The sequence below is a fragment of the Haemaphysalis longicornis genome, unplaced genomic scaffold, assembly GCF_048455015.1.
Source record: "Haemaphysalis longicornis isolate Haplotype H1 unplaced genomic scaffold, Haemaphysalis longicornis Haplotype H1 scaffold_3, whole genome shotgun sequence".
In the NCBI taxonomy this organism is placed as follows: Eukaryota; Metazoa; Arthropoda; class Arachnida; order Ixodida; family Ixodidae; genus Haemaphysalis; species Haemaphysalis longicornis.
This window is the reverse complement of record NW_027526335.1, coordinates 50617285-50644599: the sequence shown is the minus strand read 5'-3', so window position 1 is coordinate 50644599 and position 27315 is coordinate 50617285. Positions and strand designations below refer to the sequence as shown.

The window sequence follows — 27315 nt, the reverse complement described above, 5'->3', positions numbered from 1 at the left end:
CCTTTGTTTAACGTGGAAGTAGATGGCTGGAATATTTTTGAGCCGCGCGCAGCAAGATATGTTTATAAATAGGAAATCTCAAGCTCGAGATCAAAATGCGGCTCGGGTTTTTTCTCTCTCGAAGAAGTAGCACATGCTGTCTTCTGTATTGTCGCCGGTGAAATGCCGACAGTAGTTCGCATATCAAACTTTTGTCGGTAAGCACACGTTTCATTTGTAGGTTCTTCTTCATGTGTAGCACGACAAGGTGCGTGTGTGTGCAGCTTCCGGGTGCTGTGTGCGCGAAGTCGGTTTTATCAATGTCTAGAAATTCCTTGCGGGCACACTTCATCTGAGGAGAGCTTTGTAGAGAGAGAGACAACCTTTAATAGAAAAGGATGACCACTGGTCATCCTTTGTAGAGAGAGCTTGGATGACCACTGGTCATCCTTTAATAGAACCTTTAATAGACCTTTAATAGAAAATAAATAGAAATAGAAATAGAAATAGAAATAGAAATAGAAAATAATAGAAATAGACCTTTAATAGACCTTTAATAGACCTTTAATAGACCTTTAATAGACTGGACCTTTAATAGAAAAGGATGACCACTGGTCATCCTTTGTAGAGAGCTTTGTAGAGAGAGAGACAACCTTTAATAGAAAAGGATGACCACTGGTCACGATGGGGAAAGGAATGGGGAGGGAGGGTAAGAGAAAATAAACAAATGAATGCTGGTCGTTCTCAGTAGTCAATAACTGGGCCAGTTCTTGGAACCTGCTGCTTCATGGGCCAGTTCATGGTGATCGCAATAGGGTTTGTGCACATACACCAGTTCGTTCGGGGGAGGACCCGCTCAAACAACTCGTGCCAGACCGCTTTTGATTGAATAAACCGCTATTTCATATAATAGTTGTGCATCAGTTTGTTGTGGATCGGGATGGGGCTGAGGAGATTGAAATGTACGGTGCGTGGCGAAAGCTGGGCACCACCAAACTAGGTGTGTGAGGTCTGATGGTGTTGTGGTACGGCAGTAAGGACATCGAGGGGGCAGGTGAGGGGTATACCACTTGCGAAGCGTTTCAGGTGTGTACGCTGAATTTGCAATATATTTGTTAATAAAAATTTCGCCTGAGCGGGGAATAAGAGGTAGGCGGCTCCGGTAGCCAGCTGGAGTTAGGGCTTTTAGACGTGTGCGTCGGTCCTTCTTGTGCTGGTGAATACGCATCGCTGGGGAGGGAGAGGGGGACCGCGACGGCCTTACCCCAGGCACCAGTGGAGGATAAGAGGGGGAACTCTCCTGAGCGGCCATATGAGCCGCCTGGTTGCCTGAAGAAAATGGCTTTGTAGTGATCGATACTGCATTACCGCCGTGACCTGAATTTAAACTACGTGTTCACCCGTTTTGAGGAAAACTCGGAAAGTGCCACAAGTGCAATCTTCTTTATTGCCCCGAAGGGTGCAAGTCAAATGACACGCCTCTTCAGAATACCAACGTTTTACACCAAAGCAATATCTGACGAAAGTCTTTGTATAGAATAGCGCACACAACTGAATATTTGCAGGGCTACTTCCTCAAAATTTTGAGCTCGGTAAAAGTTTCGGAAGTTTTACTACTTCAACCGAGTTTTACATGAAGGGAGAAAAAATCTACTTTGAAAACCACTATTACAAAATGCAGCTGGATAAATTTTTTGTTCATGAGGTGGGTTAGTGCTTTGCGAAAAGAATCGGTTATATAAAAGTATAGCTTTCTCAATCTCTCGTTACTAAAGAATATTTTTCGCATTTTACACCAGTATTTCCCAGTTTTAAAATATTAGATAAACTTAAATACATCATCAGAAAAAAAATGTGGCAGTGTAAGGCGCTAAATGCTCTGAGTCAGGGTCGTTTTGTTTTAATTTAAAAACACTTAACATGGAAGAATCCTTGCAAGGACGGAAAATGTGTATTGTATTATACATTTTTGTACTGGGAAGTTTCGTGGCCTTTTAAGATTTTCAGAATAATATATATACCACAATACAGACTAATATTATTAATGTGAAAAGAGCGTTAGCTAGATTTATGGTGGGCAGCTCACATTTTCGTTGTTATTACAGATTGGTTGATTTCTGAAGATTGCAGTCTTAGGAAATCTAATCCAGAGAGCAAAAAATGGGATTTCTGGCTGTTCGCATTGTTTGTTGAAGGACTGAAAACAGTGTGGCAGGGTTTTATAGGTAGCAGTAACATATGGTAGATCTATATGATGGCAGCCTTCAGGCCACCCTCTAGTCTGTTGCTGTGTGCTATAGGTTATATTGGAGTGCATGTTACACGCATATATATCAAATATGTAGCTATGTGATATGTGTGAAAAAGTGATAACGAATCAAAACACAAAATTCAGCAAAGAATATATGCATAAAAATAAAGTAGTAAACTGTGGTCGGTGAATAAAATCTATGCCTGACACCTATAGATGACAGCCGGGCAATGCAGATAAACTAAGAGCGAACAATAAATTACCATTTAAAGCTCGTATTGCCGATTATAGCAATTTATGAACAGTTATGATCCCTTCTCAGATTATCATTACGAGGCGCCAAAAGAGAGTTGGAGATGCCGCCGTTCTAATATCTTGTGTTGTTGAAGTATGTCACCGCATTAAAAAAAAATAAAGATGTGACCGTTTTTTTTTGTTTCACATTGATGTCGTAAAGAACCGTCGTACATGATATTCATAAGAAAAATAAGAAAAAAATATAATATTCAGGTTTGTTATTAGCAATGAATTGCTCAAACTTAGGTGTTACGGCAACATTCATGACTAGCGAATGGAGTGCAGGAATTTCCAACCATTTGACACTGAGGTAGCCAGCAAATTAGGCTCTGCAACTAATTATGATCATTGCTATCCCATAGGTGGGAATCAAGTTATAGTAAAAATACCAAAGAAAACATAAAATTGGTCATTATTGTGTAGTGCTAAAAACAAGTAATGATTTCTTCAAAACGTACCATCAGTTTTCATTAATCTCAATTGATTTTAAGGGCTAGTATTATACGATGTGGGCAAAGTTTAGTTGATAAAGATTTATTCAATTGGAAGTTACAACCGTTTGCGCACAAGAAAGTGCAAAAAATCAAGTTTTGAGAAAAACTAGAATAACGTTTTTCAATCCCTGCACAAACAAGATCGTCACGCCGTGCAAGGTTAAAATCCACCAGGTCTTAGCTAGAGCCCTCCTTTGGTGCCACGAGCTATCTTTTGGTTTTTCTTGCTGCCCGTAGTTTCTTGGGGAGAGGTTTCGCCTCACCCATTGGTTGACGCTTGGCTTTGTTTACGCGGTACTTGTTGCTGGTACAACATGCTACGGCTGTGTGGTGGGAAGGTTCGAAGCCTGCTTTTCTCAAACAATCTGCTGCACTTCTGTTTCCATCGTTGAAGTGAACCATGCCAAAAGTAGGATGGGCAGACTCACGTGGACGTCCTGGGGAACCACGGACAGTTGTGCAGAAACAGATCCTAGTGTCTCTATACCTTTAATCTCATTACCCCGCAGCAAAGGTTCTCACAGCTGCATTCACAATCCTTCACCAAGTTCCCAAGCTTTGCAGCACTGGCCGATACATTAAGCCCACATGGACTTCGGTCTATTGCCACGAATCTTTCGCTACAGTTGCCTTTTTGCTTAGCTTGGACATTTTATTAAATGTCCCATTTTATTATGGTTATACTAACAATAATACCTATAAAATCACGAACCTAGTAATGTTCACAGTTGTAGCATTAGCGTAAAGCGCGCAAAGTAAACAACCAATAAGCTTGCGGCGTCATACATCCCCCTTACGGAAATTTAAACCAATGTGTAGAAAAAGGAAGCCTTACAAATTGTCTTTGAATAATCTTTTACGTACCAGACTAAAACATACTGGAAAAAGTTCAATATACGCCGGTGATATTCGCTGAATTATCAGTTTCTGTCACTGCGCAACTTTAGTTTAAGTTTCACAGCCGTTTAGCAACTGTTAGACAGCTGGCTATAACTTTATAACTAAGGTAAGAAAACGATTCTTAGTGCACAGCCTTCTTGAATGTTTCGAAGCTCTCAAAATATTGAAAAAATGATGTGGAAAACGCATTTTTAAAGGTGCTTGTATACCTTAAGACACTTTTTAACGTACTAAAAAAAAACTGTGTTCAACACTAGTGCAATGGTATCTGTAAACTGTGGATACACGGAGAGACTGCGTCACAAAAAATGTAGCATAAATACGCGTCCGCACATACCTCCGTATACCTCTCCTCGGAACAGCCAGTTTTGTGGGCGGTATAAAACCTCTTTTTTGGTGAGGAACTTCTTGATTGAGTCAAAGTCGTTTAATATCACCATGTCCGTTGAGCCTGTTTTGATCCTGTGCAGAAGAAGAAATTAAGAAGGTCAGCATAGGTGCATAATTTTGTTTAGCCACGTACCACTTCTCACAGCGAGAATACCACGGCAAACGAGTGGCCACGTTTGTCTAACTGCCTTTTCGGTCGACATAAATGATTTGTTTTATCCCTTGCCACATGAAGGTTTCCTGTCCAGCGTCAAGGCCGCCATTGATTTCAGTGCGGTAGATTTCACGAACGCCTGTGGTGTGAGTACGAGTGCCTTCTTGGGGATTTTATCTCTCTATCTGACGTCGACCTTTGTTGCCTTTGGCCGTAACATTTACCTGGAAAAGCAGGGTGTTTGCATAGTGCCGTGCATTGCACCTGTTTTAAAGTTAGTGCTTCTCCCGTCCTCGCTTCGTCCTGTGTTGTTAGTGCCCCGTCGTTTCTGTGTGACTACATCTCTCAAGCCCAGACTGTGCGCCTTGCGACTTTTTCCATCATATTACACCTGATCGGTGTGGCCTTCGGATATTTGCTATGCGCGCATGCTTCAAAAAGCTACTTTTATATGTCTTTTATTAGGCTGGCCAGTTGAAAATCAGTCCAACGTCACTAGTTAAACCCAAAGCGACACGCTGCCGTGAATTATATGGAGAACGCGTGGTCTGTAACAATGCCAGGGCTGAATATCGCATCAAAATTAGTATAGCCAAGGTTAGTAGAGGTTAGTAGAGCCAAGACGCCACGCTACTGACCGGCTACATGCCGATATTTATCGATGTCATTATAAACCGCAGGATGACCGCTGAAGAAATCGCGTACTTGTAGACGGGACCGTACTGTTGTGCCCACTTCATGGCCTGGTTGCAGTGGAAGTCCTTGTTTGTGAACTGCGTGTGCCCTACGAATGGTCGGCGGGGGGGACCAGGTGGTGGGCGCGTTCCTGGAGGGCCACACTTGGTCTTCTGGAACCAGCGCTGTACGGCAATGAACAGCACCGACGCTAGGAACGCCGTTGCAGCCAAGGTCAGCCAATCCATGGTTCTTCTCGCAGGTCACAGTTGGGGCTGCAGTGAAAGCGCAAAGATTCACGTTGGGCACTTTTCCCTACCTTACTGGATATGTGCACGCGTTGGACATATAGCTGAACCCTGAATTTTTCTTGACCACCCAAACAATTACAACGCCACTGATCTTATTTGAAATGAAACTTGCTGGAGAATACTAGAAGGATACTTTCCAGTTCGATTAAACCTCAAGTATTAATGAATATGTTTCAAAGGATAATAGACGGAAGGAGGGCAGACGAACGACGCACTCCTCCGCGTCATTTCATTGTGTCGAAGGACAAGGTAACACAACGTGACTGTAGTAACAGAAGTGAATGAAACAAGACAGTCTCGCTTGTGCTATTCAAACGCGAAAAGTTTGGTCGATCTGTCCGTATTTATGTATGTCTGTCTGTACCTCGATTCCATCCCCTGGTTTAAAATTAAAGCGAATTCGTGAGTGAGACGCTTATAAAGGCAAAACATGTTCAATCTGATAAATCTAGAAATAGCCTTTGTATTTGTAAACATTGTTCAGCGAAAAAGATCATATTAGACCTATTTGAGAAACCTGTTTGAGCCGATTTAACTGACAATGCACCGAAAACTCAGTAAGGGCCGGCCGAAGCCTCCATAGAGAAACGAGCTACCAAATTGTGGTTGGAAATTGTAGACTCAGCTAGCACTCGATAGACGTGGATGAAGATCTTTCGGAGAGGCCTTCGTCCTGCAGTGGAAACAATCAGGCTGATGATGATGATGATAATAATAATAATGGTTACTTAAGGGAAAATGTCACTACATAGTTGTTGTCTGTAGTGTTCTTCTGATTGATTTGTGCGATATCAGATTAAAAAGAACGACGCGTTTAAAATGTTTTAAAAGCGAAAGACAACCTAGGCTGGCGGCCCAGCCTCACGCTCGCGGCTCGAGCGCTAAATACCAGCAGTCTCAACAGATGGCGCAGCAGTGCCAACTCGGCAATATTAACTTCAAAAACCTTCACTGGGTGGACCGAGAGACCTAGGACGTCAACAGCGTGAGAGATGGGTCGCTGAGAGCGGAGGGGCTGTTACGTGGTAGGTGCGGCGAGACACTCGTCTTTGGAAGATATGTAGAGCTACTTGAGTCGATGCGCGGACGATTTTTTTATGGAGAAGTTGGCCGAAGCGACGGATTCATGTGGGTACAAGAGAGCGGCCCTAGCGTGTGATTTCAGATGGTTTGCAAAGCTTGAATATTCCATACGAAAGAAGATTTCTTAACACCCGCCCACATATGGTCACTGCATTTGTCAAGAAATATACCGTATTTGGCGCGTTCTACCCTCGGTTGTTGAGGTGACGGCCGTCATGTCGACCACCAGGGAGCGAAAGTTTCGTGTTTCTGATGAAAATGCCTACTCGGTTGGCGGTGCAAGCCATACAACTACTATATTTCGGCTGAGATGTGTATCTGGGTCGTTTGTAATATAATAACTTCGCCAGTTGCACGGTGGATTATCTACATAAATTTACTTTCGGGTGGCTGCTTGTAATCGTTGCGTTTCTGCTAATGCTTACCGTGAATAGAACAGGCATATGTATATGGCAGAAGACGTCATTGTTAAAACAGTGTTATTATCTCCCATAAATGCAATACAACTGACTTAGCTTGATTAGGAATATTCCCAAGCTGTTTGTCTCTTTTATAACACGATAATAAATAAAAGCATACCTTTTTTATATTATTGCACTTGTGATCCTCAACAGTTCGAGATGATGGATTATGTAGCAAGCGGAAAGAGGCCCGCTGGCTACCACTTTACTCGACTGGCGTGCGCAGACAATGAAATCACACGACTGACGGCCTACTTGCCGGAATCTCAGTTTTTGTGCGATCCGTAGACGTCGCAGGAACGCCTCTGCATAGGTACCATACCTGGACACAGCTAAATTAGACATTCGACCGAAGAATTTTACTCTGTAAAGGTGAATGACCAGAGAAGTTAAGGTTACTCCCGGCGACCATAGATTTGTTCGTGCTATTGGAGTTGCAGTCGTCGAACGACTCGGCCATTACCGTAGCACGCGTACCGTATTGCGTGAGAATTGGCGGTGACGACGATGGCGACGGGCGTCGTCTCGTGCCCCAGCGGGCGCCTACTTAGACAGCAGCCTCAAACAAACAAACAAACAAACAAACAAACAAACAAACAAACAAACAAACAAACAAACAAACAAACAAACAAACAAACAAACAAACAAACAAACAAACAAACAAACAAACAAACAAACAAACAAACAAACAAACAAACAAACAAACAAACAAAGACACAAAGAAAGAAAGAAAGAAAGAAAGCAAGAAAGAAAGAAAGAAAGAAACACACAGACAGACAGACGAACGCACATACGAACGCGTTTCCAAGATAAGTCCAGCTTGAAGATTGTGTTCTAACGTAGACGACCAGTGCCACCTTGGGGGAGCCGGAGGAAACTATCCACGTACGTGATTGGAGCATGGTCGAAAAGAGGGAACATTGTGTTTTAGTTAACGCGGGAAAAATGCTTGGATCACGTAGTCATTACCAGTTTCGCTGTAAAAACCCTTCCTTGCAATGATGGAGTGAGTGGGAGATTCTCTTAAATCTTGCGTGATAATTAAGCCGCAACTTCTTCACATCATACTTTTATTTATAAATTCAGGTCACAGGCATCATGGCCCTTCGTATATGGCGCGCGCTTGTGGTCACCTTTTATACATTTTGTAATGTCTTTGTTATGCCGTGTTTTGACAACTTGACCTGGCGGGGCTGAACTTAGGCCTGGCTCTTAAAGCTCGCACTTACGTGCATGTCCAAACATATTTCGCCGTTTCCTTTTTTCAGGCATAAATAAAGTACGCAGCCAGCGTAACCACAGCGCGGTAAAACGCTGAGTGGCGGACACGCAAAGCGAAAACTGCAGAAGAGGACAGACCTACGACATTCATGAGAGAGATTCGGCATGCTGTGTGGCTTTTTTTCGCTAAGATGCCTAGCGCGCCTCCAGGTGCGCCTGTCAGACCTAAAATGATGACGGTGTTGTGTTTTGTGTTGTTTATGTCAGTTGCTTTTTGCTTATGCAAAAGTACTACATTTCTTCTGTTTGCTTAAAAAAGCTAGCCAAACCCGAAGAGCCGAAAACAAGAACTTGACACTGTTTGACTTTTCCACACTTACAACGTATCATATCATGTTGTATGTTTAACTCATCTGTCGACGCTTAAGTTAAACTCCGGCTTTCTCTTGGAGTGGTGCCCGCATATCGCGTATGCTTTGGCGAGACAAACTTGTGTTCTTTTTATTTGTTGCTATCGCCGGCTTGTTTTCACGGCAAAATAATCAATTGTGAAAGCCCCAGATGCTCAGCTTCCCTTCATCCCGCTGGGATGCTGCCGCCCCGCTCAGTTCGACAGCTTACGATAACTATAGCATCAGGTGGAACCATTCTATCACCGTTATCTTGGCAAGTGGGCTACACCGCGGAGGTCATTGGGGATACATTCGCTCATAGCTCGAGTATATCTTTACCGTTTTGTTTTGTAACTGCCATTCGGTGCCCAATTTTTCTGATTTCTGCGCCATTTTTAAGATTAACGGTCGTTTATTTACACTTTCGTATTATGCATAAACCGTACTATTGCGTGCATAGATGTCAACTTTTTTAAAGCATTATTTTTCTGACTGGACGGCATCGGTCCACGTAGTGGGACTGATGGTGTTGCGTCAAAAAACTAATGCCTTTCTCTATATAGATGGTATTCACTGAAAAGTTTAGCTGTCAATTTCTTCGCTTGGCACAACACTGGAATAGGCCACGGTCATGGCCGAAGCGCCATGAACATGGCGGGGATGTACCAGTGCGCCCGCACGCCATAGAAAAAAAAAAACACCGGTGTGCGTCCTCTGCTCCGTTTCAACCCGATTCGGAACGGTGGTGTGAACAGAGACGTTATTAATCGCACTCACATTGGAGTCAAGGTATTTCTTTGCGTTCGGTGGGGTAGAGTTTGGAACGTCCAACACAAATCATGTGCACAGCACGGACAAGTACCGCCATCCAGCTGAGCCCGACGTAACCAGTGACGACGCGCTCACAAAGTTGCCTGTATCCTAGAGTTTCTTACAGTATACACTAGAGAATAATCTGGCGCTAGCGTCTATGGGCTCCCATCAAGGTCGTCTGTGTCGTCATGGGTCGCCATTATAGATCGCGCTCGCCTTAGTTTCATCATTGGCTTGGATTGAAACGTTTTAGTGACCGCAAATTTAAACAAAGGGCCACAAAAACGCGAAGAATGGTGTGCAATTATGTGAGTGGAAAATAAAAACAGGCTGTTTTAAAACTAAGGAAAAAAGAAGTACAGCGTATTTTTGCCGGAACGTTTGTGTCTGCTATTCCGCAGGCCGAGGTTGTAGTTACGAACAATGTTAATATTTGGAGGGTAACTCATTAGAGACTGTGATTTTATTAATTTTGCCATTATTTCAAAAAATAAGTTGTTTGAAGAGTTTCGAAAGTTTTTTGAGCGTGCCTATGAAAACGTTGCCTTCGTGGTGAACCGGTGCACCTCGACCGCCAGCTAGTTTAACAAGAAAAAATCAAAATGTGCCGTTAAACAGTCGTGGACGATGACAAGATAGGACGCACACAAGCGCCCGTATCTGCCGTATCTTGTCTTTGTCGAAGTACGTTTTGTTTCTTCTTTTCGTCGGCTACAAATTTCGCGGCGGCATATTACACGCTCAGTCATACGTCCTTCGACTGCGGCATGAGCAACGTAAAGTGCGATCTCGCATTGCCTGCTGTTTCACTGAACACGAGAGAGTTTTAGCTGACCGTTTTTGACGGTCCGCTCCGCTCCGATAGCAAGCGGGAGCGCCATTGCGTATGCGTGGCACGCTAGCGCGCTACCGGCGATACCGGAGCGGGGCCCCGCTCCGCTAACCAGGGCCTCTTAGCGGACCGTCGCGGCAGCTTACGCTACCGGGCGGAATTCCAACATGGCTGCCCCCGCAATGCGAGCGCGCTCCGGCGAACTTCGTTTCTTCAGCTAAAACACGATCGACGGAGCCGCGAAAGCGCTTCCGAATAAGCAATGGTGCCACACACCTCAAAGATCTTTAGAACGGAAGTGAAAAACGTCGACCGAAGCGCGGGGCTGCTTCTATGCAGCGCCGAGAAAGACAGCCTTGGCTTGGCTATTGCAAAGTTTATCGGCTTGTTTATTGTGATTTAGAAAAATTATACCATGTCAGCGACTACATTATACAAAAAAAGGTTAAATGAGGCCGCGAAACACGGTATTTGGCTTTGTTTAAGCGACCAAATACAAATTCTTATGTTTCCATTAGGTTGAAGTTTTGGTTTACAGGCGCACGCGGAACGACCAGTCACGGGAATCATTCCCCGTCGAGGGAGATACGGTTATCGCTTAGCTAACAGCCTTTCGGCTGCTGACGCTCCGGCTGTGCTGAGCGGGACGTCGGGAGCATAGCGGAGCGTCACAAACGGTCAGCTAAAACTCTCTACGGCTAACACAGAAACGGGAGGATTTCGGCTTCCTTGTAGCTCGGAAACGTGTGAATGCATAGTGAAGGAAGCAAATCCCAAAAAACGCTTAAGAATCCAGTTGTCATGCCAAGCCCAAGCCAAAAACGGGGTCTTCCCATGAACTCCCACGACGACATGGCTTACGAGGAGCAGTTTCATCTCTAGTATACTTACTAAGATACTCTATGGCCTGTATGTGTGCCTCGCCAGTGAATATAACCTATAGTAATTGATCGACCGAAAAGCTCTTGTAAGATATCTGGACACACGGCGCGTGCGTGAAACCGGGTTTCCATTGCGCCGAAACGCTTACAGTGGAACCCCGATAATACGACTTTCAAGGGACCGCGAGAAAGCGTCGAATAACCAAGATGTCATAAGACCGGGGTGTGGTTCTCACCTCGTAGACGGTCTCACGCGACAGGTGGGCTAAGAACGTATTTAAAATACTATATTTAGCGCGTCCTCACGTGATTTGCGAACCTTTAGCTGGAATCCCAAGTTAAAAAACGCCTCTGTTGTGCCTCCCTCCGCCCCTTACGGCGTACGAGCAAGCCCGCCAGCAGCAAAGCGCCGCATGCTACGCGACACCCGTGCCGTCAGGCGGCCCGCGTCTTGCGTGAGCGAGATAAGGCTGACATGGTCGAGCAAATTGATAGGAGGAAAAAGTGAGTGTGAAACTACCAAGGCTAAGCGAAACGAAATATACACCATTTTTCATAAGCAGCCGGGAGAGGAGGAAAATACTCACAAACAAGTTCTCTCGGCGGCCCGCGCGCCTTCAGCTTCCGGCGGACCAGCGTTGCCTGTGCAGGCTGGGCTGTTAACATCGCTCGGCGCGGTGTGCTCCGCGGCGTGGCACAAGAGTGTTTCGCACCGTGCAATTAGTTTTCGCGGAACTTTCGACCGTTTTAGCGAATGCTGTGATGCCGTTCAAGGCGCAAACATCGGTTGGTCAGCACTGTGCAGTGATGTGTTAGGGAACAACCAGAGAAAGTGAGGAAAAGTCGCCGTCAGCACACATGTGCACGAAACTGCCCGGAGAAAATGCAGTGCGGTTGCGACATCTTTTTGCTGCATCGCTTCCCAACGGACACCGAGGTGAGACATCGGTAGACGCCGTTGATAAACCGCAGACTTTGTACCAACGACCAACTCTAGGGTCTGTTCGGTGCACTTCTTGGACGGCAAGGAGACGGAGCAAAATCCATTTATCCCACGCAAAGCTGCGTCAGCGGGGACAAAACGGAACCACCCGAAATGTTAGAAGCAACTTTGTCCTTTACAATACAACATTGGTTGATTGATTGATTAATTATGGGGTTTAACGCGCCGACGCTTCATAGGCGATGAGGCGTGCCGTAGAGGAGGGCTCCGGATTAATTTTGACCACCTGGGGATCTTTCCTGAGCGCCGATACAATACAACATTACAATAACTTCTGCTTCCTTGTAATCAATTTAGAATTGCGTATACTCTTCGGTCATTACAATCGATTGGCATTAAACAATCCCCATTTCATCCAATCTAACCTTTAAAATCACGCCGTTTTGTTTACTTTCAGGCGAACGCATTACGCTGACAAACGATATGAAAGGATAACTTTCTCCATCGCCCACTGCTGGTCGATAGCAGGATAAGCAGGCAGCAAAATGTGGAAACGTAGCTCGAGATACGCGAACGCGTTATATAGAAAATAGCTCAATCTGTTCACAACGCTGTCAAAGGAAAAGTTTCTCATCCTTTTGCGTTGTCACGGGATCTAAAGAACTACAATCACAAAGCAGCCACTGCTGATCACGTAAAGAATTAATGGTGCAAGCAGAGGGTTCATAAGGATGGTCTCCGAGCGACAGGACGCATACGCTACGCAGAGTTAAGCCAATGATGATCACAATTTTAGAATAAAAAAATTGACTGGTTGTGCGGCCTTGTTATTTTTCCGCACAGTTGATTCACACTCGTCGGTAACCGTCGTAAGTCTAGTTCAGAAAGATTATTCTGTACTGCAATGTCAACAGCGTAGCAATCGACTCGTCGGAAGTCCATCGCGAGCGCGGGTCAGCGTGACCCACACGCTGTGTGCGCTCCACGTTCGACGTCCGCGCTTTCGTAGACATGACTAATCGGTGAACATAACAGGCACGGTGGCATTCAAAATAGGTATTTACTCCCCGATAGCGATTTCTATGACAGTCGGTGCCATACCGGTAGCGTTTCAATCGCGGAACTGCGGAGCGCCACCGGCACCACCACCACCAGTGCTACTGCTGCTCGCCGTAGCTAGAGTCCGCATTTTCCGCTCTGGCAGCGAATTAGGACCCGAAATCCGTTCGCAGGTGGTGAAAGGAAAACGCACACGCACACGCACACGCACACGCACACACGCACGTACGCACACACGCACACACACACACACACACACACACACACGTGTGTGCGTGTGCGTACGCGCGCACGCACACGCACTGCATCCGCTAACTTAACGCCGAACCACTACGGTTTACTCGATAATGCACGGGTACCGAACTGACGCACGGAAAGAACGGATCACTTAACAGCCCAGCGCGGCGGTTTCGGCGTTCGCTTCATATACGGCGCTAGCGTCTGGTCAGAAAAAGCAAATGGTGGCGCCAACCTCTACAAAGGAAAATGGTGTACAGAACAAGGCGGAGATGATAGAAAAAAACAGCATTCCCGAATCCCGCACACGGTGGAGAACCCTTTGAACGGGTCCCGTGCTGCCGCTATTGCGTCAAAGTGCTGAACACGTTTCCCACAATACGCAGCAACGCGAAATAGATGAGAGAGATGAGAGAACAGCGTAATTAAGGTAAATGGTAAAACACAATATCCCCCCCCCCCTAATACACAATATAACCATTTCGCAAAAATGAGGACGAAATTAAAAAAAATTGCATTTTATACATGTCCTCTGAAAAACGAACTTAACGGAAAAGAACGACAAAACGAATAAATAATCGCGCAAACGGACGAAACCAGCACTACGCCTGTCATCTGCGGAAAAACACACTATTGGTCAAGTGCTTAACCAATATGGTGTAATTTAGATCATTGGCGAAAAGAAACAAAATAAAAAATCAAAATAAAATACCCCAACGTATTAGGCTACTCATAGCCAAATCTGTCTCCGAAAAACTCAATGAATACTAGCGGCGTAAGAATGCTACGCATTATTTGCAATTACGTGGATTTCTGCAAATTCTTTTCTCATTCAATGTGGCAAGAATATGGTTTCGATGGTTGTTCTTTTCACATGAACTTTAATAAAACCACCGAATCAACCACGATAAAGGAAGCCTTCGCTGACTACACGGAGAAAAAAGACGCACAAACTTACGCACCCAACAGAAGAAAGTCAATGTGCAGGCATACAATTTTTCCTTGTGGAAGGATTGCAAAGATAAAAACGAGCCAACACGTATACCTTCAATCCCTTCAAGCGCACGATACTGTGGCCAGAGGTCGGCGGAATCACTCATCAGTCCACTCACTCAGACTCATTTGGACTCAAACTCACGCGTGAGTTTGAGTTTGAGTGAGCGCAAGGCTAGTGTGGCATGGTGAGTTTGAGCTTGAGTGAGTTTGAGCCCGACTGAGTTTGAGTATGCCTGAGACCGAGTGAGTTCAGAGTCCATTTAGAGTTTTGAGTACATTTGGAGTTTTGAGTACATATTGAGTTTCAGTACATTTTGAGTTTGAGTACATTTTGAGTTCTGAGTACATTTTGAGTTTTGATCAGTCCGAGTGAGTTCTGAGTTTTGCGCTCACTGTGAGTTTGTGTTTGAGTGAGCGCAAATGCGCTGCTCAGCATTGAGTCTGAGTTGGAGAGAGTGGTGATTCGAAAAACCATATGTAATCGCCTAATGATCGCCCTCTTGTAATGATCGCACCCCTGTAGTTTGTCATAAAATGTTGGTTTTCTTTTTGTTCCCCACGCATGAACCGACCTTGAAGTTGCCGCAGAAATGTCGAATGGGTGCCAAGTCTAGCTAATGATGCTCGTACTTACCTCTGTTTTTTCACTGTCAGAGCGGAAATGGCCACGTACCCCAGACTTACCGATATAGGCGATATCGCCATGCATGTATTCATTGTGGTTGAGGAAGAAACTCTCACTAAAGGCACATACTGTACTCAGAAGGCAAAGAAAAAATGAAAAAGTCGGCACCAGAACCCCGGGACGCTCGCCGCACAGTCTGTACACAAAGCAGCCGCGTCGGCAGATTGCCTCGAAAGCGAGTCATCCCTATTTCATATTTGCCGCGCTTTCGAGGCGCTTTTTCAAAGAAAGTGCTACGAGTTGTGCCGCGCCTCCGCCAGATGGCGCCACGGGTCCCGCGACCAAGAGAAGACGCAGTGAAACATCCCCCTCGCGAGGGGCACGATCAAATGCAGAGCATTTCCGGGACGCACGACGTTAAGTAGTTTGCGTTACGTTAATGTTGTTGCACTTGTGGCAACTGCTGACGAGAGAGCACTCGTCAGCAGTAATTTGAATGAGTCAACGATATAAGGCGCGTCCGTAGCGTCCCCTTCTGTGCCGGCTTTGCGGCGCAGTGGGTAGAGCACCATGTACATTGCGTTCCGCCCGCAGGGTCGAGGGATCGAAACCGGGCGCCGGATAGTATTTTTTTTGTATATATAGTAGGGAGGAGTGAGGTGCGGACTACGGACGTCAACGCGGGTGACATCGTGAGTTACTGAAATGCTCTGCATTTAAAAAAAAAAAAAAACACTGCAATGCCGACACTTCTCAGAGCTGTTGCTCTTAATTTTACTTTATGCAGCGTGGTCTTTTGCGGTTACAAGGCAAGCGAAAGAGATACGCAGTTGTTTTTTGACCCCATATATGTGGTTCTGCTCGTACCAGAGATATCAGCAGATCGTTTTCGGCGATGCGGGCCGCCCTTGAGCTGCTCGTGGCCGCGGCGCAGGAGAAAGCCACCTCGCGAAATCCAGGAGCGGAGGCTCCACTTTGAAACCCGCCCGAAACGTCATGAATGACGCTTACGCGCCTCGTTCTGTTATTGGCTGCCGCCCCCGGCCAGTTAATTGCCCACACGTTTGACGAGTGGCAGCCGCGGAAAATATCTAGCAGGTTTGACGCATGCGGAGAGCCGGTTTTGGGTGCCAGGCGGGGGCCGTTCCGGCTACCGGAACGGGGATTCGCGTGCACAGACGCGTAACTCTCCGCCCATGTGTCCCCCGCTTTAGCGTCGCTGCTGGACTGATGTAAAGGGAGACCAAAGCGAAGTACACGTCCCCACACTTGACTCGCCATATGCACGTGTCTGCCACACTATCAGTGAGGGATAGTTTAGCCAGTCCGCTGGCTAGCAGCGATAACATGCACCGTCCGAGAGAGAGAGAGAGAGAGTGGGATACAGAGAATAAACTTTATCAAACTGAGCTTGTGTTGAGCGTGAGAAGTTGTGGTCGCTGGTATCAGACCAGCGACGACAGAGGTGGCGGTCGCGATCAGGGAGGTCTGCACCTCCATGTCATGGGATGCTAGCGCTTCTCTCCACTGCTCAGCTGTGGTGATTCGGGGATATGAATTCTGAGGGCACGCCCACAGGATGTGGGATAGGGTGACTGGGGCTGCTGTGTAGGGGGTGCAGTTCGGGGATGGGGCTTTTGCTGGGTGGATTAAGTGCAGGTGGGCTGGGTGGGGGTATGTGGGTTTGTATGAGCCTCCAGTCTGGCACTTGGGCTGTTGTGAGTCACTAGTGGGGGAAGGGGGGAGGGAAGGGGGGTGCTAGCTTTCAGTAGCCGAGGCGGTAATGTTCCGTAATGTAATGTTCCGTTTTTAAAAAAAATTTTGTTGGGGGCATTACTTTATGGTTTTCTTGACGCTGAATTCGAAAACATGTTTATTTTGTGTGTAAATACCCCCAAACCATCTGTTTTCGTCAAAACAAACGACCCCTGCCCGGGGGCTTGGCGAGAGCACCCAGCTGCGTTTCGCGGTTGGCTGGCGGCAGATGACGTCATATTCGGAAGTGCAGGCGCTGCGGTGGCCACTCGGCCTGAAGAGCTCGTTCTGTTCCCGTTCATGTACGAGCCAGAAAGTCCTCTGGTAAATGGAAGAGTCACACAATCCTTCCGAAGTATAGGAGAGCCTGAGGGAAGTATCAACGTAACAAGTTGGCTCGCGACGAGCTTTAAAAAGGGGTTCTCCCCCAACCGCTCATGGCCGACTTCTGTTTCTCGGATGCAGGGAAGTTGTGCAGATATTGGTTCGCCGTTTTCACTACCAGCGCTAGTCACAATTCCTAGCACAATTTTTCAAAACACCATCATCCCCTTCCTCGCATGTGTAACTTGGTTTTTACATTCGGACAGGCGGTAACAAACAAGGTGCAGCGGCCCGCGATGCGCGCAAGCAGCAGCTAGCGAGCGGCCGGTCACCTCGTCGTGCGGAGGTGCTGGGGCCGGGTCGCTGCGCGGCTGGTCAGCGGAACGTGGCATTTCTGCACATACGCAGTTTTAGAATAGGGGAATCTAACGTTGGTGGCCACCAAAATTTAGAGGAATTCAAACGCAGTACGCTGGCCCGCGACGAGCTTTAGAAGAACGCCTTCCCCAACAGCTCTAGCCGGCTTGGATTGCACGGATCGGCTCGGATGTTGGGAACTTTAGGCTTAGCACGGAGGCAGATATTTAGTCGCTTCTATCTGTACAATTACGAATGACTAGCCTTAACACAGTTTTTCATCCCACTGTCATTCCCTTTCTCGCATTTGGAACCATATGTTCACGTTGACAGTCATTCCAGCGATCGGTGCTGTGTTCATTCTTGCGTGCAGGTAGCACCATCCACCGGCCTCACGCGGCATCTTTTGCTCGGGCAGGTGCATCGCCTGCCGTCGACTTTACTGTCGACGAGACTTCGCGACCGGTCGGCGCTTCGTATGGCGATACAAATTCGATCACCTCTTGCAACATCACCTTGAATGACAGTCCCTAGCGCAGTTTTTCACCACGCTATTATCCACTCTCTGGCACGTTTACCTTGCTTTTCGCGACTGCCTTGTTTCTGGACAGCAGCGAAGAGTGGTTGCTGCCGCAACATGCGCGGTTCGAACCGCATCGTGTGCCGTACGGGAATGTACGATCGGCGAGTGCGCGGAGCGCTTCCACACGCAGAAAACGCTTCATGCTTTCTAGCTTGCTTGATTTCTTCTTAAAATCTACCTACTTAGCTGAGCGGTCGTCATAGCTAACAATGTTGATCGGGAAAACAAACAAGAAGTTCGGGAAGCCCAGAGCGCTGCGGTCCCACAAATTTTCTAATCCCCTACTAATAATAGATGAGGAACTTGGGGCGCCTCCGTATTTGTTTGAGCCCGACGCTTCGCGTATGAAGCACAGAGCACCTGACGACACGGCCGGACCCGACTACTCGTGAAGGCAATGTAGTAGCCACGGGAGCTCGGGTAGGAAATCTCTGGTATTTAGGAGTCGCTTTAGGGAATCTCTATAAGCACAGTGACATAACGGTAAAAATCAACGCCGAAGCAACTCTGGACAATAAAGATAAATAAAGGGCAGAATACACACAAGTTTAATTCGGAACTTCGCCCGCAAAACAAGAACACAGCGAAGCGCCGGCGCACGCCGCTGGCCATCTTCCGAATATGACGCTACTTCCAGTCGCTGCCTCTCAATTTCTCGCTCTTCCGGCGATACAGGAGGGAGCAGTGGGCGGGGCATAAGGTCAACTTTACCGACCAATACCTCTGTCCCCAAGCTAAAAATGACGAAAAAAACTTTACAGGCATAAACTAACCAATGTAATAAATACAAAAAATATATTTTTACCCCAATCTAAAAGCACTTCAGTAGCCCTATAAGGAGACTGTCTCTGACTGGCCATGCCCCGTGGGATGAATCGGGCGCCGCTCCAGCTCAGAGGGTAGGATCTCGAGTCTTATCCTGGCATTCTGAGTCCTTCCTCCACTCGAGCTTACAGTGGAGGAGGTCCTTGAAATCGATTTCCCCGTGCATAAGCATTGCGGCATCCTCCCCTCAGCAGAGTGGAGGGAGCAAACGGAGTGGATGAGCGGCTCAGAATACGGCCCTAAGTTAGAGTGCGATTTCATTCCCGTCCTGTTCCGCGTGGGACGGTGTCCAGACTATGTCTACTGGGGTGAGGGCGAGATTCTTGTGAAACATTTGGAGTGCCAGGGATGAAATGGTGCCCTAGGAAAGTTTTGAACCGCGGTTCTGTAATCTCAGAGAATTGTGGGGGCGTGGGGCTTTTAGTCAGTGGTACGGCTATTGCTGCCTCTTCCGCCTCGGCCGGATTTTTCGTACGGACGGTTATTGAATGCAGTGGTGGTTCGTCAGTGAATTTAGTTACAATGATTGCGAAAGATGTTTTCTGTAGGTATTCGGCGGCATCTACGGCGTGGAGGTTTGGCCTGGAGGGTGTCTTTTTTGTAGGTACTGCGCATTAAGTTCTCTTTTGTACTGGTGGTGTGCTGGGTGCATCTGCTTCGGCAGTGGTTTTATGGTTAGATTGTCTTTTATTTCTAGTGGAATGGTCTCTTAGCTATTGTAGCCAGGGGGCTGATTCTGAGCTTTTTATATGTCTACCTGTGTAGGGTTTGGTGAGACGGACTGTTTGATTGGTTAAATGTGCTTCTATTCATTCCTCGCAATTGTTGTATATGCCTAGCTCACCGACTCTGGTGTTAGAAGTACTTAATGGTATTCGCAGTGCTGCTTTGTATGCTTTTCTTATTAGTGTATTTATTTCTTTCATTGTTTTGGTGCTTAGATGGAGGTAGGGGGTGAAATAGGTAATTAGGCTGATTACAAATGCCTGAATCAGGCGAATTTTTTGTCGCTCCTTAACGGGGTTACGCAGACAAAACACAAGCTTCGTTCATTCAAACCATTGCCTCGTTAGAATCATACTGACACCTCTTTTAGCGTTAAATTCACTCACATAAGCTATATAATTAACAAAAAAGGGAATGGACACGTGACCACTGGCTCATTTGCCGTAACAGAACCTATGAGGTCATATGTGCCAGCGCTGTGATTGGCTGAGGCCTGCAAAAGCAAACGCAAATTAGGCAGGGCTTATAAGCTTGCCTAACGAGCTTTTTGCGCTTAAATTCAGGCGCAATATTTTTATAACAGGGAGAATGGTGGGGTAAACAGTGTGAGTTCAGCATAGCAGCACCGATGCGTACTGGTACTGCGTGCGCTATGCTTGTTTTACCTGCACAGCACTACGGCACTTTGGGATTGTCTCAGACGACACTGGCCGATTGGAGCAAGCGACGGTGTCTTACGTGACCATATTCGTCGAGGGAACACCATGTTTCACGAAACGATTATTTTAGATGCGATGCATCTCTTGCTCTGAGGCATGTCCCTCCTGCGTCGGCGTAGTCCGGCGTCCGCACGCCACCTGCGCATGCGCGATTCTCCTCCGCTCTTCTCTCCGACAGGTGTGCGCAACACTCTCACTCCGCCTCATTATAATAAACAACAGCTGTGTGCGCGCGCTTCGCTCCGCTACCGTCGCGCAAGTGTGCGCATGCGCGACTATCCTCCGCTGTCTCCTCTCCTTCAGGCGTTGTGAATGTAAAGCGGGTAGCGCGCTGCGGCGGTTCAGTCAGCGCTCGCTCTCGTTCGACTCCGCGTGACTTGCTTGACGACTTCCTGCTTGGCTTGATTCTTCCGATGAAGACGTGATGGAAGCGACGGTCTCTTCAGCGAGTGGGCTGACACAATCCAATACCAGCGTCAGCGCAAGAGAATCAACCCAATGGAAACGCCAATTGAACCCCCCGATGCGTCGCATCACATCAGGGTTCCCTCGCGGGAAGATGGGCGTAATTTTTCCACCTTAACAAAAACAAGCCAGGTACAAATACGGTCAAAAACAAAGAAAATGCAGAAAACAGTCCGCCACGGTATGGTTGAACCATCTAGGTGAACTAACTGTAAACAAAGCTCCGCAGCAGCTTGAAGACAGGCTTGTGATGTTATTGCAGATGTCGTGAAAACACGCGATTTGGAGGCAGAATCAACGTTTTAACCTAAATTGATTAATTTCTCAGTGAATAAAGCATCGTTTGCTTCCGGACAAGCGCTGGGGGCACTATTAAACACGAAATCTTTTGAACAAAACGAATTTGTATTTTGTCTGCATGGCCCCTTTATGTCCTCTTCTTTACACAGGCCGACGGCAGGATGCGGCACAGCCGCGTTTAAAACGCAAAGGCGAGCGTTATCTAGGGGTGTTGTACGAAACCCGCGTCGGACGAAACCGCAGCAGCCGCAGCAGTGCCCATAAAAAAAAAAGAGAACACGCAAAGACAGCTTCGCCTTAAAGGACGAAAATTATAAGAAGAAAGCGTATTTGTGTAGGGCGTAGTCAATAAAACGTAGCGTACTTCCTGAGACGTGGTGGGTGGAAAAGAAATAATTGCAATGTGGTGTCGCCGGTTTTGCAAAACGTCATCCCACAGAATGGTAGTGCATGTAGTGAGGATTTAGCTGTGAGTGATCTTGTATTCCGAACTATGGTAGAAAAAATGGGGTAATCTGCTGGCTGTCCTGGTCTGGTCGCAGCATGTCAGCCACTTGATGCTCTATGAGAACTCCGGTCACTTTTTTTTTCGATTTCTCGGTAAGGCCAGTACTTAACGGTGAAGTCTAGAGTGAAGATCAGTGTTTTTTCAAAGGGGTATTGGCTAGGAAAGAGTGTAAAATAGAGGGAATCATGCTGGTGTAACAATTGATATTCAATTCGCAGTACCAAAGGTTCCCTGTGCTCTAACATTGTTAGCATAAGAACAACTATTTCGACTGCTTGAGTAAGCGTTATTGTAGCACTGATTACACCTTCACGGAGATGGGTGCCGTATTCAGAAGGAATTAACAAAGACCAACGTATCTTTCTACCAGTGACTGAGGGGACAGCAGTGTACAGGTGACATGCTATTATAGCATATATATTATATGCTGAACATTTCTTACGGCGCAAACTTTAATGGCAATAATCTCAAGCGGAAACGCGTAAGCGAAATTCGGTTCTTTTATGGAAGGCTTTCAGCAGATGTAAAGAACGTATTTCCGCAAAATAAAAGAAAAAAGTGGGAAGTACCAGACTGTTGAAATGGCATGATGAAAAACAGGCAGGATTTTTTGTTTACGACGTCCTCTTATGTTATATTGCTGCTAACAGGCAGCACGACTGCTTGCATATTGTGCACTTGGGAGTATTTTTGTGGGTGCTGTACCTTGTCAAACCATGTTTTGCGACGCCGACCACGCTGCTCTGGAATAAAAGTTGGCGCTACAAGTTCACACTGATGCATGCCAATGAGCAGCACTGTATTCTATTCTTTTTAGGCAGGAATTAAGATTTAAGCCCATATAAACGCGCAGAACGGTCGCAGAACACTTACCTTTACTTTAATGTTCCTAGCACGAGCCGGGGTGTGAGATTTGTACCGTGGAAAATGTCGGAAACAACTAGCCCAGTGAGGCTTCCAGCGACAGAGCTATACGCGGAGCTAGAGAATGTACCCTGGGCATGGTCTGACCTTCACGGAGACAGGTCTTCTAAGCCGGGACCAGATGGGCTTGTGTTTGTGGCAAAACGCTGTCAGCTTTTTATCTCTATTTGGCGGTTAAGCGACATTCCGTCCCGAGTGTGGCCTCGTGGCGGCGAACAACAGTTTCTCATGGCCAGATTTGAGGCTGTGGCATGCCATTGAAACTGCGTTAACGGTGAAAGGAAGAATGAAGTAACAGAAAAATCCTTGAAACCTTCAAAGCTGTTGAACAGCATAACTTTTTGGCAGGAATGTGGCTGGCGAGGTCTGTTTTATTTTTGTGGTTCATTTATGGTCATAGTTCCCCGCGCTTCGTCTGAATATGTGAGCCATTATCATTAACCTACTCGGAATTTACGCGAAGGCTGAGATTTTCATTCTAGCAAAACGTTGTGCGGCCACCTGAGCATGGCTGGTGGAGGTAGCGGCGGAAGTTTTAGTAGTTCTGTAACTTTTAAAAGCAAGGCCTTTTGAATACTTTCTCTCAGGCACGGCTGCTGTTGTTATGGTATTGCTTGGACGCGCCGCTGGGTTCCTTACCACATCACTAGGTGGCGCTCGAGCTTTGTGGGGAAGTATTCACAGAATGATGGGGTATGCATGGTCTGCGGAGAAGAAACAGAAAGTATGCAATATTTGGCTTTTGCACCTTGAGAGTTGCTGCTGTGATATCACGGCACCACGTACACACCCAAATTGGTTACTTTCGCAACGATACGCTGGCAACTTAAGATTTAAATTTCCAGCTTTTTATACTCCGGTAGTACCGATATACCCCGAGATACAGTTGGAGCATGAGAAATGCTAGCGTTGGATTTGTATAAGCGGGTAATTAAAAGTTTATTACCCTTTGAATTGAATTGCTTAGAACTCTGAAAGTGTTGTTTGCACTAAAATCTGATATATGTAGTTGAGATAAATGAGGAAATTGTGGTTGATCCTTCTGTCATAGGAATCGGTAAAACAAAAAAGTGAAATGTGCCTTCACAGGTGCATTTGAATGTTTATTGTGCATCGATATGAACTTGCACTTCGCTATTTATATTTAGTCGATATGGCAATGTTAGACGCATCAACATTAGACCCTGGATTACACGCGCCGAAGGATTGCGTAAACCCGATTGAAACCCCAGGCGCTCGCAAACCGTGCGAACGAAACAGAACGGGTTGTCAGCGAATGGTTTGGTGAAGTCACAGTGCGGTACAGCGATAGGAGCATGATTTGCGGGTCGGCAGCAGTCGTGTGGGTGTGCTTTGTGAGTGAAGTCTTGGTGACGGGTCTCTTCGGCAAAAGTGCGACGAAACTGGTCCTGCTGCGTGGCGTGTACGCCAGACGCGTGCGTTGCTCAAGCTCAGCTCGTGGAACGCGGCGGCGGCGTTCCACAAGCTGAGCGGCGTTCCGCATAGGCGGCGGACGAATAAACACAGTATAACCATTGTTTTGGTGCTCTTTGTCCTAGTTGGGCTTGTGCAATAAACATCCAACCATCATCATCAATAAACACAGTAGCGTCCGCTGCTATACGCCGCCCTAGCGAGGCGCCAACTATCAGCGCTCATTAGCATCGTGACGAATTACTTCGCTTCACCTCTCCTAGATGGCAGAACGATCTGAATGGACAAGTTAGAGGATAGAATATAAAGCGCGTTCGTACAGCTATCGGGGCATGACTTCATGGCTCAGTCGGTTTAGCCTTTCACTCCTTCCGTTGCGGCCAGCGCGTGATCATGGGCTCGAAACTTGGCGGCGGCGCGTCAATGAAACTTTTTCTGGTTATGTCATTCCCGTGACGGATATGACGTCGGTGAGGTTTGTGTACCCCGGCATGAAACACTTTTGTGTTAAAATTATAGAACAGCCTAATTCAGCATTAGTTAGTTGAACATTTGGCTCCCACCACTAGACCACCATTCAGGACATACATAACGAGAGGCAAATATTTCAGTGCAGGCACCTGCATAAAACAAATTTGCTGGCACAATGCGACATTGATTATTTTCTGTGACTCTCCGTTTATTTCTTTGGGGTAGCAGCACTAAGTAAACACATTCTAAATGCATTTTATGAGCGTTGTTATGTTAGCTGCATGATACTACATTTCCGACTATTACATACTGAGTACCGGATTCCCGCTTTTATGCGGAGAAATCACTATTTTAAATGTGTATCATCATGCATTACAACCTTGGCTAACGTTATTCCCGAAAGCATTCATTTGGTCTGTGATCTGCTAACTCACGCATAAAAACGATTGTTAACAAAGAATGTAATGAATACCTGTACTGATGCTCACTAGGCGATGCATTTTGAAGCGGTACTTATGTAAAAAGAATTGGGGCAGCTTGCACTGGCTGTGCAAGGCTAAAGAAACAGCACAGCTTGCGGCCCCCATCTCTTCGTCGGAGACCCGGCTGTTGCACCTCACATGGGTTTCCGGACGTGCCGCTGAAAGTTCTCCACGAATGGCATGCGTGTATAATTTTGTCCGGAGGTTTTCACATCTCTCGAAAAGTGGCCCGCCTTAGGCCGCGATAGAACCCAAGGAAACCGGCTTCGCGAACTCGGCGTCTGTAGCGCGAACGGGGCGCGAACGCTCGTGAACAGGCGAGGAGAACAGCATGCTAGAGATAGTGCCTCGAACGCTGGGAAGAGTGTTCTCGAAGGTCGAGCTGGCTGAAGCCGGACGCTACTTACGAGGCGCACGGTCACATGTGCTCGGTCTTTCTTATTTATATTTTTTTCTCGTAGCGCTACACGGCGGAACTGAAAGGTTAAACAGCACTTCTGGCCAAATATCCCATTTCTAAAGAAAGAAATTGATCGGCTGACTGCCTCAGCGTCCCGAGTTGTGCTCCGGCGTCATTTCATGAGCTCTAGCCTCAAAAAAAAAAAAAAAAAACGCTCTTCATATCAATGATGTCAATTCTAATTTTCCCGATTAATATTGTAAAGTAGATAGTTGGACGACATACTGCCGCGTAAGGTAGCACGAGTCGAGCAAGTTGGGGACACTAACCAAGTAATTAAGTAATGCCGTTTCGGGAGCGCTACGACTTCGTTGGTACGTTTTTAGAAACCAGTAGGAATTGGTATTATAGTAGTTGCCAGGAGGTGTTTTCTCAACGTTGATACCATGTGCGATTGGTCTCAGTAGCGCGAAAATGCAGCTAATTTCATTATGTATGCTCCACTTACAGTATACATCCTGGTTTATTTGCTTTGGTTTGGTGACTAGGGAAGTGAAAACGGTCACAGACTCTTCTTTTATTGACCCAGGACGAATTGATTGTGGCCGCAACTGTAGCGGCCTCCATATCCAAAGCCCTGCTTGTCTTACCAGTTAATTTTCTAAACACTGACATCATAAGATTGCCAAGACGTCTTTCAAATTGTGTGGGTCCCGTCTGCTCATTGTGTGTTTTCTGTTGTTGGAAGCTGGGCTTTAATTTTAGTGAGCTGGTTTCTATGTGGAACTACTTCACGCGTACAAAGTGAGGGGTTATTCACACAGACTGGCTTGCACTCTAGAATAGCCTTTCTTTTCACTGCTGTTAACATTGGTGAAGTGTCATTGCTATGGCTATCGGTATTCGAAGATCTCATACAAGGCAAGATGAATATAGAACCAACCCTGCTGCTCGAACAGTACTTTAATGGAGACGTTTTATGTCATTCATATCTTTTCACAGAATTTAATTTTTAGAGCTATTCCAGGGGCTGTTTTTGTTTTTTTTTTTTGCAACGAAATTTGTTGGGGCATATGCATTCTTTTTGCTTACAGCTAGGCTTAGAAGCGGATATAAGGTTCACAGAAGAAAATTGACTGTAGGGGCGGAGGTATAGGCAAAGTGCGAAAAATTTTGAATTGATAACTCTCATGGGACTTGCAGAATTTGTCTGAAGACTGGTGTTGCACGTATCTCCGGTAACACGGCAGTTTTAAATTTTTTGAACGGAAAGGAACTCATAAAGAAGTAATTTCACTGCTGTTGTGCTATACATAAAGCACCTCAAACATCATGGGACAATGGATTTGAAAGCACGCTTCTTTGAAACATCCTTTACTCGTAGGTTACATTAAGCCAGTCTCACAACAGCACTCTAGAAAGCACCTAATAGAGTACAGGAAACATTTTTTTGTTGTGATAAAGTGTGTAAAATGTAATGCTCAAAATTGATTATATTATTCGATTATTAAACGAAGCATCTCAAAGCTAGAAAAGCTCGTTTATATTCAGGCCATGGAGGCAGCTAAGAGAGACACCTTCCAGAATCAGAACAATGTCATTGATAGTGTACGCTCATGATATTTTTGTGCCCACTGGCACCTTTTGCAGCATCCGCCCCCCCCCCCCCCCACAAAACGAAAAAAAAATGTTTAAATCAACTACTGCGTTATGAAAGGGGTATCATAATCAACTAACTCATTTAAAACCATTGTGTGACAAAAATTTTCTTTATCTTTTCTTAAAGGAACATTAGGCTGGTACAGTAATTGCTAACCATGCTTGCTAACATTTCTTTTAATTTTTTTTTCTGAATAATACTTTTTGTGCTTCCCCCTGTTTATAGTACTCAAACCTTTTTTTTTCTGAGATAGTATTGCAGAATTTCTTGTTATAGTGTTTGCATATTCAATTGGCGTGCTAAACGGACCCGTACCTCGACTGCCTACATATTTTTTAACATTTTCGCATTTATTAACAGGACGTCCCCCCGACAGTTTTACTTTGGG

The 27315-nt window shown here is 46.1% G+C and overlaps 1 protein-coding gene across 3 annotated transcripts in view; it reads right to left on the bottom strand.

The window, feature by feature from the left end:
* LOC144174440 (cytochrome P450 2A4-like) overlaps positions 1-27315 on the bottom strand; it is a 104787-nt gene that overhangs the window by 12708 nt on the left and 64764 nt on the right. Inside the window, exons 1-3 of one of the 3 annotated variants that reach the window (XM_077703157.1) lie at positions 22430-22586; positions 5171-5415; positions 4259-4383 (exon numbers count right to left, since the gene is read on the bottom strand). In XM_077703157.1, the coding sequence (XP_077559283.1) occupies positions 4259-4383; positions 5171-5388 (343 nt within the window). In that variant the 5' untranslated portion in view covers positions 5389-5415; positions 22430-22586. Of the gene's footprint in view, positions 1-4258; positions 4384-5170; positions 5416-22261; positions 22283-22429; positions 22587-27315 lie in introns of those variants that run through there. The other 2 variants (XM_077703158.1, XM_077703156.1) reach the window with 2 other exon arrangements.